Below are 16131 nucleotides of genomic sequence, written 5' to 3'. Positions count from 1 at the left end.
TAAATGGGCAACTAAAAATGGTTTCAAATTCTCCAAAACTAAAACAAAATGCATCCATTTCTGTAACCAACACAAACTCCAACCTTACAGATTGAAGGCGAAAAAATTCCATTCGTAAATGAACACAAGCACCTGGGAATCATTTTTGACAAAAAACTAAATTTCATTCCACACATCAATCACATCAAAACCAAATGTAATAAAGCATTACAACTCCTACAAGTTATCGCCCATACAGATTGGGGAGCTGACAAGAACACACTACTCAAACTATATAGAGCATTAATTAGATCAAAAATAGATTATGGTAGCTTCATATATCAATCCACCAGAAAGTCATATCTAAAAACCCTCAACACAATATGCGACTCCGGACTAAGACTAGCACTAGGAGCATTTCCAATCTCCCCTGTAGAAAGCCTGTATGCAGAAGCACATGAAACTCCTCCAATGCTTAGAAATCAAAACCTTGGTCTAAAGTACTACACAAAACTTACAGCCAACCCCACAAACCCAGCACACAATAGCACTTTAAATCCAAACCGTAAACACCTTTTCAACCAAAAAGAAAATGCAATCAAAACATTTGGACTTAGAATAAAATCGATTTCCAAAGAAGCAAGTCTACCCATAACTAAAATTCACGAAACTGTCCTACTCAAAACCCCTCCCTGGAAAATCGTATCCCCTAATATTGACCTAAGTTTAAGTAAATATGAAAAGAAACATACTCATCCAATAACTTATCATGATAATCTTGATAAAATCAAAGAAAAGTATCCAGACTACACACACATCTATACAGATGGGTCTAAACAAAATAACGTGATGGCCAGTGCAGCAATATTCAATAAATCAATCAAAAAACAATCAAACCTCCCAAAAGAAACCTCAATCTTCAGTACTGAAATACATGCTCTAATCCTAGCTCTCAAACTCGCCTCCAATAACAGAAAAAAATAAATTTATAATCCTTTCAGACTTCCAATCTACTCTAAAAGCGATTAAAAATAAAAAGATGGACAACCCCCTAATCGCAAAATTGCTCCAAAAATTAACTGAATTAAACAGTAAAAAAGAAATTATTTTCTGCTGAATACCGAGCCATTCCGGTATTAAAGGTAATGAATTAGCAGATTCTGCAGCAAAAAACGCCTTAAATCTCCCAATCAATGCAAATTTTAAAATTCCATACATAGATTTAAAAAGACGTATCAACGCATATACAACAGAGAATTGGCAAACCTACTGGAATGAACACCCTAACAACAAACTTCACAAAACCATGCCAAAAATAAAAAACAAGAACAAAATATGAAATTAAACAGAAAAGAAGTCAAACTAACAAGAATAAAAATAGGCCATACCCACTTAACCCACTTAACCCACTCATATCTCCTAAAAAAAGAAAGCCAACCCATCTATAAACCTTGTCAAACACCACTCACAATCAAACACATATTAATTGAATGTACTGATTTTGTAACAATAAGAAATCGATTCTACAAAGAAAACAATATTAAAGAGTTATTTGATAAAAACAATCCCCACACCATACTCTCATATCTTAATAAAAAATTGGCCTTTATAAAAAAATTTAAAAAGAACCCTTTATACAACGATTCTGGATATGACCTAAAACTATATCTGATGTTGAGACCCCAGCTTGCAGGCCTTGGGGAGTGTGGAGCCACCCTTTAATTGCCATTACTCCTAGGTCCACTCTGACCCGGAGTGGTAGTACCTGTTAGGGTCCCAACTATGGGTTAAATAGAATCTGACTTAAAAAAAAAATATACTCCATTAAAAATCATTCCTCAAAATAGATTCGGCATTAAATAACCTGAAAAAGTTTGATATGCCGTAAAACAAAAACTACTTACCTACTTAAATTCTGCATTAGTTAACTGTTTTTAATTTGCAAAGTGGGAATTAATGAATGGGCATTTCTTTGGATTGATAACAAAAATTGCAAAATTGAATTTCTATGTCTAAATTAGTTAAATATTAAAAAAAAAAGAAAATTATGAAAAATAATAAAGTAAAAAATTAACTCTAAATTAATAGTTTTCAAAGAAATTTGCAAATTTAATGAAAATTCAATTTTGCAAATTTTGATTTTTGTTCTTTCAGAGAAAAATAATGTGCCCATGTTACTCACCATGTTGTCTAAAACATACATTCCAAAATTAAAAAATGATCCATTAATTAGTTTAGATTATGCTGTACATACCCACAATTACATAAGTTGATTTTATTTACCTCCACTAGAGTGTAAGGATTACTGTGATATGGGGCAACTGAGTGGAGAGTTGAGGAGCAAAGTGTTTGTTCACGTTAGTACTGTTTGAAACCAGAGCCGGAAAGGAATCTTATAATCAAATGGTCTGATGAAATCTACTGCTAGAATAGATCTTTTCGCATCTAGGTATGTCTACTGTGAATGAATAAGTGGTATTTTTCTGACAATCACATGGATTGAAGTACAATTAAATTCTGTAGAAGCTAATTCTGTAGAAGTACTTGTAAAATAAGCAAAGAGATGCAACACTGCAGCTATGTAAGAGGGGCTAGAGCTTGGTTGACAATGTGCGACCTACTTGGATAAAAAATTAGTTTTTAAATTTTTTCTTTCTTCCTACACCCTTTCTAAGTTAATATACCAGACTAAATAAAGTAACAATACTTGGTGCATGGGTGAACGGTGGCTTTATTAAGATATAGGTTGCTAGCAAACATGAGTTTTCTAGCCTAGAAAAGGGAGTTTACCGTGTTTGCAGCAGACTTGGCAGTATCTAGAATGCACTTATTCCACTTTATGTTCCCTGAGAACGTTAGGCTGAGAAGTTTAACTATTGCTCCCAGAAAGTGTGCTATCATTGATTGGAGAGGTTTCTTATCGTTAAAGGGAAATGATTTTTGTGACTGTCAGTTTTTGGCTGCATTCTACTATAGATTGGATGTCATTTTTCAAGGATTCAGCAACTGTGTTGCATGTATGGGAAATTCAGTTGCCCTCCTAGCGGGAATAATGTCTTTTCATGAGCAAAAACACCTACCTGAAACACGGAGAGCATTCATGAAGATCAGGAATAATGTAGACCCAAGTATTGACTCCTGGGACATACCCGAATTGATATAATATTGTTTAGCTGTAGGCCCATCAAGAAGGACTTGGATCTTGCTTTTAGCTAAGGAAGATCTCTACAGTGAAGGAGTGAGATTTTGCTGCTTGTCAGGTTTACCGTGTGGGGTATGTACGTCGAGGGCACAAGTGCAATGAATTCATTAGAGCACATTCCATTAAAATACTTGTAAAACAGGCACAGATGTAATATTGTGGTGATGGGACAGGGGTTGGAGCTTAGTTGACAATGCAGAACATATTACATTGGAGAATCTTTTTTGGATCCTGTTCAAGAGGGAGAGACTAGTGGTAGATGCAGCATCCGTGATATGGCAACATATATGCATGGGTGAATGGTGGCTTTTTAGAGGTAAAGGATACTCTCAGATGTAAATAATCTAGGGAACTCACCTTCTTTGCAGCAGACTTTGCAATGTCATCAATGTATTACATTAATAAGGCTGTTTATGAAGATCAGGAATAATATAAGATCAAGTATTCACCTTTCAAGTACACTCACATTGATATAGTGTTTAGATGTACGGCCATCAAGCAGGACCTGGATCTTCTGTTTTAGTTAAGATTATATTAAATATTCATCCATTAATACTGTAAAAATTGCTTTTCCCGAAAAGACCTTCGTACCAGATCTTGTTAAAAACCTTGGAGATATCTAACGCCACTGTCATAGCTTCCTTTTTCCCCTGCTTAATCTAATATGTATGATATATATCTATATATTCATGGATGACTGTTAGGATATCTGCAGTAGAACGATATGGCTCAATTCCTTACTGTTGTTTAGAGAGGTTTATCATGTTCAAGGTGATGAGCTATCATTAAAGTGATTGGGGATTCTGAGATGTTAGCAAAGTAAGTCAGGAAACATATGGGACAATATTTTTTTATTTTTAATTCACTACAAAGCATGAGACAAAAAGCTACTGTGAATTTGGAACCATGTCTATAAGGGCATCCTAAGTGGGAAGTTGTGCAGCGAGATTGTTGTTCACATCACACTTCTGCTTGTTGGTACAGTCAGAGAAGCAGGGATGGAATTCTAAAGGCTAACAACTGATGCAATTCTCTATCTATATAAAAGCCAAGTACGTCCAAGGATGGAATACTGTTGCCATATCTGGGCAGGAGCTGCTAAAAACAGCCTATCCTGCCTTGACAGAGTACAAAATAGACTTTGTGGCTTAGTGGGGGATGCCCTTTTCTCTACCCTGCAACCTCTCTCCCACAGAAGAGACGTTGCGAGCCTGTCCTTGTTTTATCGTTATTTCCATGGCAGATGCTCGTCTGAACTTCAATCTCTGGTCCCCCCTCGCCAATCTTTCACGAAAAACACCCGTCTAGCTGAATCCACTGTGAAAAATTTCCCCCACTCTATATCTGTGCCTAAATCAAAACGCGGATTCCATGAACAAAGCTTCTTTCTTAGAACTGCATGCCCGTGGAACTCTGTTCCGTCTGCCTGCTTCCCTCCGGACTACAACTTGGTTGTCTTCAAGTCCAATGTTAACAAATTCCTAATGAACCGCCCCCTTAAGTAAACATTTCAGCAAATCTCCTCACTAACGTAATGTACTTGCAATAACCCTTATCCCTGAGTGGCTTCCGGGCCTTGATAAGTGGTGATCACTGTGTAAAAAAAAAAAAAAAAAAAAAAAAGAAAAATATGAAGAAAAGAAGCTGTTAGAGTAGAAAGGCCTTCAGCACCTAGGGATCTCAACAGGAAAGAGTTGGATTTTTCTAATTGTTTGATGATTTGTTAGTATTTACATTGAGGGGGCACCAGAGCAGCAAATTCATCAGAGCACATGCCATTGAAGCACTTGTAAAATAAGCTCAATGATGCAACATTGTGGTGATGGGACAGTGGCTGGAACTTGATAAAGAGCGTGGAATCTATTAAAGATTAATTTTTGTCTGGGAGGATTCATCCCTTGCAGCCATGCATCTGAGAGGGTTCATCCCTCACAGCCGTGTGCTGTAAGGGATTCTCACTTGTTTCTAATTTCTTTTTTTTTTTTTAACTTGATCAGCTCTTAAAAACTAATATATGATTCATGAAAACACAGCTTCCCTTTTTCTTTTGTTTTTTGCTTTTCCTCCAGTAATGATTTTGTTTTGATCTTGGTCCAATACCCGCTCCCATCAATATATATATAATTTTTTTTTTTTTTTTTTTTGTAGCTGCCCTCTATAAATTCGAATTTTTTTTATTTTGTAGATGCTCCTGTAAATGAACGCGAACAGCTTTTTATTCAGAAGATTCAACAATGTGGCGTTTTATTCGACTTTGTGCAGGATCCACTCAGTGACTTGAAATGGAAAGAGGTAAAACGAGCAGCTCTAAATGAAATGGTTGAATATGTCTCCCAAAATAGAGGAATATTGACAGAGCATATATATCCAGAAGCAATACTAATGGTCAGTATAACCAGTCTTTTTTTCTTTCTATTTCTATTTTTTTTTTTTTTTTCCAAATTTATACTAATCAAGATTTATCGCATAATAGGCTACTGTGATAATGGTCAGATTTATAAGTGACCAACCTGGTGGGGAAGTTGGGCAGCAAGATATTTTTCACCTTATATTTAAATTACTGCATGTAAATATGGTTAGGGAAGCAGAAAGGTAATTTCAAAGACAACTGGTTAAAGTGAAGAAGTCTTGACGGTGACAGCATTTAGGAATCTCTAGAATGAAGGGGTGTGGTTTTGCTGCTAGTTGAGTTGGTGGAGGGTATTTTTGTCACAAAGAACGAAATCAGAGAAAAGTTTTCTTACCTTAGATCTTAATGCAGGCAGTCTGCTGGAGATACTCAGGTTTCATCCATCTGATCATCCAAGAATAAGTAAAAAAAACAAAAAAAACTAAAAAAAAAAAAACAATGGTGTTGACCATTCTGAGGGGAAGACATTTATAACAGTTCTTTGTACATCATGACGACTGTGATGATAAATTCGGAGGGAGACATTTATAACAGACTGGGATGATTCTTGTTAACACAGATTAAGAGGGGAGATTCATTATTGATGATGGTGGGGAAGACTTGATACTTGGAAGGGTTATACAAAGAGTTTGTTTATAGATGAATATACAAAACATATTTATCTTTTTGGTTGTAAAGACGACACGAAGACAACATTTACAAAATTATTGATGATTTCTTTATTCCTCAACCGTCCGATTGGTGATGTCAGGAATCCAAGCCTTTTCAACTGCATGGTCTACTTTTCTCCCTTTGCCTCTAAGGGGCTCCCAGTCTCCAACTAACTCTATCACTGTGTGTGATCTGCTCAGATTATCTGATCCTCTCTAACTTCGAACCCTCGATTTATATATTGAGAAATCTCCTTTGTTTATGACGTCAGAAGTGTGGTTCCCAACGTGACTAACTTTCATGTGGATTTACATATGTCTCTCCAAACACACTTTTGGCAACAAAGAATTCCCAATTCTAATTGTTCAATATCCAACCTATTTTTAAACAATATTTTTTAATTCGCATTTTCCATTCTTTTAACTGACATATTTAATATCCAGTTATTCTAAAAGAATGGACAATCGCTTTTTTTCTGACATAAATAATATTTAGCTATTTCTAAAAGAATTAACAATGGACTGCATTCCTAGGATTTCAATTATCCACTTGCCTACAGGGTTCGATTCTAGACTTTTCTTAATGTCATTTTCACTTATGAGAAGGGGAGAGCCCTTCTTATCTAACAATACAGCAAATCAAGATTATAGGCTAAAAAGATGTAAAATCTACTCAGAGAAATGCTTATAATGGCTATATCAGGCAGTAGATATACTATTTAAACAAAGGGTTACAATGACTTTTTACATTTCAAGTATCAAATACAAATTATACAGATAAAACTTAAGTCTTGCTTACTTGTCACCGTGTAAAAAAAAAAAAATAAAATAAAATAAAATAAAATTAAGAAATGTATAATACTGACCCAGCAGGTCACAAGTAGTCTAGTTTATTAGTAATATTCGGATTTAATTAATGAGTGAAATGTCTATTTAAAACCTCAGAATAAATTAATGTCAGACACACAAGTGGCTATTAAATTCAGACAAATTAGGTTAATTATTCTTCTAAATAATGGTATAGATTTGCCATCACAACTATGATTGTAATTTTTATTAACACTGGATTCATTTCTAGCCTTTTACGAACTTTTCAATATTTAATCTACGTATCTACATCTCTTGGACGATATCTTGCGTATTCTTCATCTGTACATGACCATTTTAGATGGTGGTGGAAGGAGGAGAAGGAAGAGTGAATAAAAAGTAGTGAGAGGAATGGAATGATGTAAATATTATATCATAATGTATTCTGACGTTGTGTAATCCTTGTTAACCAATGTCAAAGTTAATTGTATATAAAATAAAACCAGCACCCTTCCCACCCCTTGTATTTCTGTGATTATAAACTTTTTTTAATACAAAACTACCAGGGAGACCTGATGTTGTCCGAAATTGGATGAGGATCAACAAATGTTTCACCTTCTCAAACTTTTATTGTCAGCAAAATCTGCGAAATCGACCATTTTTTAATCAAGCTGATTGTTTACCTGCTCTAGTTAGCCCCCCCCCCCCCACTCTCCCAGTGTACTGAGAGAAAGCTTCACATGCCTCGGTGCAGTGACTTAGTTGGCAATACATTTTTTTTTTATTTTTTTTATTACATTTTCACCCCAAACAAGGCAAATTGCCACTTTGGTGTAGGGGGCTACTATCAGGGGCAACAACTACTGGGGTACTATGTAGGGATTTGGGCAGCAAGGTGTCGGTTCACGTTACACTTGAACTTCTGCACGTCAGTACTGTTGGGGAAGCAGGGACCTGGAATGGAATTCCAGAGTCTTGCGGTTGTAGTCTACACTGCACTGTAGTGAATCTACTGTTGATTTTATAAAATTATCTGTAAATAATGGTTTCACTCAAAGTTTAAAATGCAGAAGTCAAGTATCATGGTTCAATTGTGCTCTAAAAAGAAACATTCATTTTGAATGTACTCCCTGTCTTTGAGAATAATCTACAGTGGATTTTATAGGCTGCGTCTTTCTGCTTGATAAAACTTCTCAAATGCACTTATGTTAGGTTGTATAAAAGTGTTAACTTCGGTCAAAATCAGACTTCCTTTTTTAATCTGGTGTTTTATATTTTTGATACTTATCAAGACACATTCCAATACAAAATCTATGTAAGAACACTTCCAGATGTATTAAGTACCTTTGTCTGAAATTCTAAAAAATCGGCTCAACCGTTTCTGGGTCCATAAAGAACAAACTCTCATACACACGCAAAGTCAGTCATATTTCAAAGTGATCTGTTGTTGTTGTTGTTAAAAATAAGTTTATTTCAAATTAATTTTAATATTTAATTTTAATCAAGATATATCATACATAAAGAAAAACAATAATATTTACTCTTACTTAAATATTGAAACATTGGGACAATTTTTTTTTTTTTCGTATATTCACCAACACTTGTAAGAGAGAAAGAAAGAAAACAACGCGTTTTTAGTTCACGTACATAATAGTATCGCCTTAATCGATGTTGAAAGAACACAGAAATATTAAGTACGAACCCCAACCACAACATAAATATTTTTCTTTTTTTCTCTGATTTTATTTAAAATATTAAATATTTTACATTGTTTTATTTTTTTTCTGTAATTAATGGAAATAAACACTGGGCAATGCTGGGTAGCCTTGCTAGCAATATAGATAATTAAATACTTAAATACAAGGCCATCTATCCCTAAAATTTTCTTCCTTTGACCAAATAACTGTCAGAGCTATCACCAAACTTACCAGAACCTCAATACCAACAAAGCAACAGTTCTGACAACAATCTGGTCATAGAACTCACAAGATTGCAACCCAAAGCAGTCCCTATCTTTACAAAACTGTTCATTCATTGCTTGAAGGAGAAATGCTTCCCATCATCTTGGGGAAATTATTTCAAAATACTGGAGATTAGTCCCATGCAACAAGGTTGATGGCTGGGAAGACATTTCTAGATATTTCATAGCTGATGAGTTTTTGGAGCAAATCTATGTGCTAAAAATTATCAAAAGCCTTTGATATATCAAGAGCTATTGCCCCAGAAACAATGCTCTAATAGGTCACATGCTACTGGCCAACTCCAACCTCTATTCCATTGCCACAATCTTGCATTCCTGTGCCTGCTATATTTTAATAGAATGTGTTCTGATGAACTCTTAGCATTTATTTCCCCTCAACATACCAACTCCCGACCAACCGATAAGCATCAAAATCCCACCCCTTTACTTTTGAGATCCCTAGATGCTGGAAAACGTATTCTAATAGTTTCTTTTTTCAGAATGTTAGACTTTGAAATTCCTTTCAGGTTTCTTTCATCCCTGACTGAATTGACGTATAGAAGTTTAAATGTAATGCAAATGGATATTTTGCGACTCAACTTCCTACAATCCTCTGTTAGACATGATCTCAAATAGTAACCCCTTATGACCAAGTGGCAATATGTCTTGTTTGGGGTGAAGATGACTTAAAAAAAAAAAAAAGAGGCTCTTAACAATAATAGATTTAAATTGTTACATACAATAAAAATGTTAAAACCTTTGTATTTTTAAACTGTAGCTAACATTTATTTTTAAAGTAAGAACAGCACGGTAGGTAAGGTACATAAAATTTTCATGGGGCTCTGCTAGTAAAAGTATGTCTGATCTGATCTTCCATAAATATTTTTTGTTTTTGAAATTGTAATTTATATTTGTTTTTCAGTTTGCTGGAAACTTATTCAGAACATTACCACCCTCATCAAATCCAAGTGGTGCCGAGTTTGATCCTGAGGAAGATGAACCAACCTTAGAGGCAGCTTGGCCACACTTACAGGTATGTAATATATCCCACTCTCCAAACATACACACCTCTGATCCGTAGGTAGATGAACCAACCATAAAAACAACTTGGCCACAGTTACAGGTAATATGTAACACATCCTCTTTACTAACACACACACACACACACACACCTCTGTTTAAACGTCTTAGATTAGGAATTTGTATTGCTTGTGTTTCTTATCTAGATTGTAATAGTCATCAAAAAAAATGCAAGCTGTAATCCATGTATATATGCTAGCAACATGCACCTTAGGCGTGTTTTGATTAGGGAGCTAACCTTTGACCCCCCCCCCCATCCCCACACTTCAATCATGCCATCTGTAACCAGATATATTTTTGTTTACCGTTCTTCTAATGAGATTATACCAATGAAGTCTCTTGTTCTATACACATCTCTCTGTCCTATCCTGATTCAATCTTCCTCTGAGATTGAACTCTGTCCTTAATACTCACATTAGGCATCCATTGCATGATTCTCATATCATTTTACTCTGTAAGAACGATAAATTAAAACCTGGCCTGTAGTCAAATATATAATATTGTTGATAAATACACCAAAATAAGCCATGAAATTTTTGCATAAAGGAGAAATGTTTCTCATCACTTTTGAAAACTTTGTATGTCTGCCTACTATTTAAAAATACTGTAGAGTGGTCTTCTGCATCTCAGTACAGACCAGTCAGTCTCCTGTGTATCATGAGTAAGTTGTTTGAATCTGTGATAATTCAAGTTTTAACCAGTACTGCAAAAACAATCTACTCGGTGATCAGCAATATGGATTTAGTCCTGCAAAATCAGCTGATGTGCTGACATTAATATCACAGAGCATCAGTGAATGTATTGACAGGGTCTTTATTTTTAGAGTAATAGCTCTTGCAATATTAATGAGAAGAATTGGCACAAAGTATTATTTCACAAGTTTGCTATCTATTGAATCTCTGGAAATGTCCTCTTGATTATCAAATTGTTCTTTGATCTTCACAATGACTTTCCAAATCACATTCTAAGATCTTTTGTTGACATTTATGCAGATGACGCAGCCATCTATGGCAACACTTCAAAGAGCATTACTGCTCTATCATTCCAGTTATAAGAGCAACTGGACTCATGAATACTTGGGAAATATACCTGGTGACCCAAGTGCAAGAGAGATTCAAACAATTGCATTTAAAGGAACGGTCTCAGAATTTTAAAAAAGATCTGTCGGTTGGAATAACATGAATATTTGGCATCTGGTAGGCTGCTCCATCCCCAGCTTGAACAAACTGATAAGAAAAAAGAGATTCTTTCTCTTTTGATCTGAAACACGGCATCCAAGGAGGTGGGGAAGGTGGTTGGTTACTTTTAATATGTCTAAAACTAAACTTCTCTCCTTAGTCCACCAATACTTGGAGCCTCCACTTTGCTCCAATTGAAATGAATGGCCTTCATCTTGAAGAAGCTCTCTGCTTTGATAAACTTTTAGAACTGACCTTCACTCCTGAACTGAAATGGAAGACTTACACCAATACCATTGTTGAGTTCGCTGGAATAAATGGTTGGATCATTCTACCACTCCAGAAAGTACCTTACTCCTGATGGAATCCTTCACCTGTATGAGTCTGACATGTCTTAAGATGGAGTACTGTTACTACATCTGGGAATGTGCTACTCAAAGCCCTCTTTCCTGTCTTGACAGAATACAAAACTGATATTAGTGGGGAATGTCCTCTTCCTTTACAGCCTCTGTTTCACAGAAGAGAGGTTCATAGTCTCTCTCTACTTTTATTTTCATGCTAAATGCATGCCTGAGCTCCAATCTATTGTTTCCCTCCCCTGGTAAAGCAGTTACTACCACTGTAAAAAATTTTTTTATTTCTTCTATGTACCTAAAAGTAAACAGAACTTCCATGAGCAAAGTTTCTTTCCAAAAACTTCCATGGAACGCAATATCACAAGGTTGCTTTCCAGCTGACTACAACATAGTCATTTTAAAGTCTAATGTAAACCAATTCTTGTCGAGCTATCCTCTTAAATAATCAAATTTTGCCCAGATTCGCCATTGTACTGATCCTCAATGTTATCTCACCCTCTACCTAACAATTTTATTAACCCTTATCCTCAAGTGGCTTTTGTGGCTTAGTAAGTGGTTACTTGTTAATACATGAAACTGCAGTGAAGTGTTCAAATTTATGATTTATTTACAAAAAAAAAAAAGAAGACAATTTTTTATTTTTGTACCTTTCCTCCACGTTAAAAAAACGACCCTGGTGTCTAACTCTGTCCCGTGGGGAGGGATTGTAAATAGGTACTAATGAGTAACTACTTATTAAGGCTAAAATCCACTCAAGGATAATGATTAATTAAATGGATAGATTGTCAATTGAATGTAGATGAGTATTATGAGAGGAATGTAAAATAATGAATGTAAAATATATTTTTTTCTTATGAAGGCATTTGATGACAAGTATTTGCTTAGAGTGTATTTGAAAAAGGACCATAGTGTACTGTAAAGAAAAGCAGTTATATAATCTATGTATCTATTTTAATAAGATCTTTTCAGGTTGACTTTCACACTTTGGTACTCTCATTGTTTTTTCTTTCTTACTCCTCAAATCATCTATTTTCAAGTATGAAATATATTCATTCCTTTTATCATAATTTCTCCTTTCATATTTTTTACCAGAAAAACCTAATAAAGCAACAGCGTACAACCCCCCACCCCCACCCCATAAAACCCCCCAGACATTTTGATTCTGTTTAATATGTTGAATCCTTCTTGACAAAATTTTGGAAAGAATGATTGACAAGTTAAAATGCAGATGTGGATTATTCCAGATAATTTTTCTATACTCTTTTATCTCCACAGCTTGTATATGAATTCTTCCTGCGGTTCTTAGAATCTCCTGATTTTTCTTCAAATACAGCAAAGCGGTATATAGACCAGAAATTCGTTTTACAGGTATTTTTAATTTTCCTTTTTTTCTAAATTATTAAGACTTTTCATGTGACATTTCAATAACAATGAAATGAAGGGAGCACATAAACATGCATTCGTACATATGGGTTATTGCTAGTGAGCAATCAAGACAAAAATCAATCCAGTCTTTTTTGCGTACATGCAGTCTTCATTCCTTTTAATATCATGTGTATAAAATTCTCTAGGGAAGACAATGGAAGCAGTTCCAAATATTTATGCTATCCTCTATGTGGCGAATATCCAAAAAATCAATGTCTTATCTGGCAGCTTTTCAAATTCCTTGGTCTGAAAAATTATGACATTTCATAACCAAACAAGTGTTAGATGAAGGGAGCACATAGTCTTTTCACAAAAGCACACACTTTTATGCTTTCAACAAATGCATATCTGCTGAACTTGTGGGTTGATGCCAATGATTGATCAACAAATGCAATTAAGTCTTTTTTATATATGTATTGCGATCTTCATTTCTTTTAGCATCACTTTCTCTGTGTGTGTGTTGATGCCCTCCCCAGTAGTTGTGATCTGTTAACTCGAGACAATTAAAACTTGTGTATAGAAACACAATGGAGACCTGTGGGTGGTTTTAAAGGTTTTATTAGAGAGAAATATTTGTTCACGAGGAGAGAGACCAAAATTAATTTTCATTACTTAACTTTCAAAAATTGTTGACGAACGGACAGTCTTGAGAAAATTCGCTTAGATTCCTATATTTTGGGACATGTCTGATGCGGTTGCTTCCTAGCCTCAAAACTACCCTGAAATTCTGTGCCATCTCGAACACATGATGTAATTTCTGCCTAATAATTCAACACCTGCTTCTAGCTTGTTTTTGCTGTAACGTAAAATCAGGAACAAATAGGAAGGGAATGGATTGGCCCGGCACCGCCTACATCCGAAAGAGAGAGACTCCTCAGCTCTAAGACAGGTTGCTCAAAACAATTTAATTTCAACACATTGAGTGCTGAACAGTTCGATGGAATCATTTTATGTTAGATACGAAAAGGTAAGGACACAATTTCCGGTGAAGACAACACCTCGAAGTTCAGGCTTACGTAAAGAAAGACGAAGAAGGAAAACCCACTCCTCACAAATTTTTTAGTTCGTCACAGAAACTTCAAAACTCCACTGATCTTCGCACCTCATAACAACACTGCCTCGTAGTTCGCTACACACCATCTTCCAACTTTATGCCAGCGAACGCCAACCAATTTGCATATGGCCAAATTCACCTCTCGCTAATCCTCACAGCTATGGGATTGTGTTTCTCATAAGACTGACTCACCGTAATGGTGGTGCTTCTGTCTTCGGATCAATTACTGCCCTGCATGCCAGACACAAACAAACCCTCTTATGTTGAGAGCTAAGTTTGGTCTTCACTTTCATGTCTACAGGAACTAACCTTTGACCCCTATCACCTCACTCATTGGGTACACTGGGTCTATTTCGTTTGCCACCAGGTCGTCCTGACATTTACATGATAACACACCCTCAAAATTCATACTAGTTGACATAATATCTACCTACTGGCATAGGGTCCTAATATAAAATTGAATTGAAACTCTACATTTTTATTTAGATTTTGATTATTGAATTTACGTACCATTGTTAGAATGATTATATTTATATGTGACTTTTCATTCAACTATCTGGTTGATTTCAACTTGTCAAATCACCACAACTATACACAACTCTTAGTTGTGTGTCTAATGTTTCATTAGTTTAGTCTGGCTCAAACTTATGGGTTACCAACTCCACGGCTCTGTTTCCATCATTGAATATTTTTAGTGTTTTTTCTGTAAAACCAAAGACAAATTGTTTAATTCAGTGAGCCTTGAAAACTGCACTCATTGTCTTTAAATTTAAAATGCCAATATAGCTATAACTGGGACTGCGAATGGCTTGCTCTCATACCGGAAGCAGCCTTGAATCACTGCGCCTGGTTAGCCAGTGTTTGAAATGTGGTGAACTTGTTGGAAAGAGCTGACAATGACCCAGAGTGAATGCCACAACCGTGACCATGATCAAATTTTATAGGTACTTATTCAGAGAACACATTGTGCTGTTTTTTTTTTGTTTTTTTTTTTGTATTTTCTTTTTTTTTTTTTTTTTGTATTTTTTTTTTTTTATAGTATCTTCGTAAATGTTTTTTTAAATAATAATACTACTATTTCAGCACGGTATTTTCTCTGCATATGTACCCTAATATATTCAAGAAAATGCCTTGAATCTGATGATGCTTCTGATATTTGCAGACTGGTTTAAAAAAAAAAATGAATTTTATTAACTTTTTTGTGGTTGAATAAACTTTAATGTTTACATATACTATTATATATTTTTGTTAGATTTGTAACCTTAATACACATTCAATCCAAAACTATTTCACATTTGTTAAGATTTGGCTAATCTTGAAGTCTTTATTGTTATTAGAAGCAGCAGTAGTAGTGGTGATGCTTATTTAGAATTGTTGCAGTTAGCAGCAGCAGCCGCCATATGACACATATGCAAATGCAGACCTGATGTGTGTTGTGACATCACAGCAGAGGAAAAGAAGGGAAAGAGAGAGAAAAAAAAAAGAAACCACTTGGCGAGAACCCGTAAAGAAATTGTGCAGGGGGAGACGAATGTTTGGCCTATGGTAGCAAGAAACTTTTAGCTACATGGCAGACAAGATAAACTAAGATCTTTAAAACGAGAGGCAATGTGTTGTTTTGAAAGAACCATAAAATAAATGCATGTCATTGCAACTGAAAAAGTAGTCAAATTACCTTTTATTTGTTTCCTTGCAACAGTGTCAGACAACATGTGGGTCCAAGTTCTAAAATGTAATGACGCCGTTGAAGAAGAATAGTGAATACATTACAGAACTACATTTAATTAACAGACATGTTGTAGTCTGCAGGGAAGTAGTCTTGAGCTATTGTGTTCCAAACAGGAGACCCTTACAAAGAAAGAAACTCTGTCTATGGAAATTCTTTCTGATGCTAGGCACATAAAAGAAAAGAAAGTTTATTTAAAAAAATTTTTTTTTTCAATTATGGTAATAAGAGTTCTTGCTATGAATATCTTACAGCGGGCAATCAGAGATTAGAGCTCAGTCGAGTACCTTCCATGAAAAATAAT

General features: G+C 35.2%; 1 protein-coding gene across 5 annotated transcripts in view; it reads left to right on the top strand.

Annotated features, from left to right (window-relative positions):
• The window catches only part of LOC145268323 (serine/threonine-protein phosphatase 2A 56 kDa regulatory subunit delta isoform-like), a 243045-nt gene that overhangs the window by 112207 nt on the left and 114707 nt on the right, over positions 1 to 16131 (top strand). For all 5 annotated transcript variants that reach the window (XM_080123811.1, XM_080123810.1, XM_080123812.1 and 2 more), the window contains 3 exons: positions 5367 to 5566; positions 9931 to 10041; positions 12898 to 12990. In XM_080123811.1, coding sequence (XP_079979937.1) covers positions 5367 to 5566; positions 9931 to 10041; positions 12898 to 12990 — 404 coding nt within the window. The remainder of the gene's footprint in view (positions 1 to 5366; positions 5567 to 9930; positions 10042 to 12897; positions 12991 to 16131) is intronic.

Source organism: Euprymna scolopes, chromosome 43, assembly GCF_053919585.1.
Source record: "Euprymna scolopes isolate OS-2025 chromosome 43, ASM5391958v1, whole genome shotgun sequence".
In the NCBI taxonomy this organism is placed as follows: domain Eukaryota; kingdom Metazoa; phylum Mollusca; class Cephalopoda; order Sepiida; family Sepiolidae; genus Euprymna; species Euprymna scolopes.
Note: the sequence above shows the minus strand (reverse complement) of the source record. Positions and strands in the feature narration are given on the sequence as shown.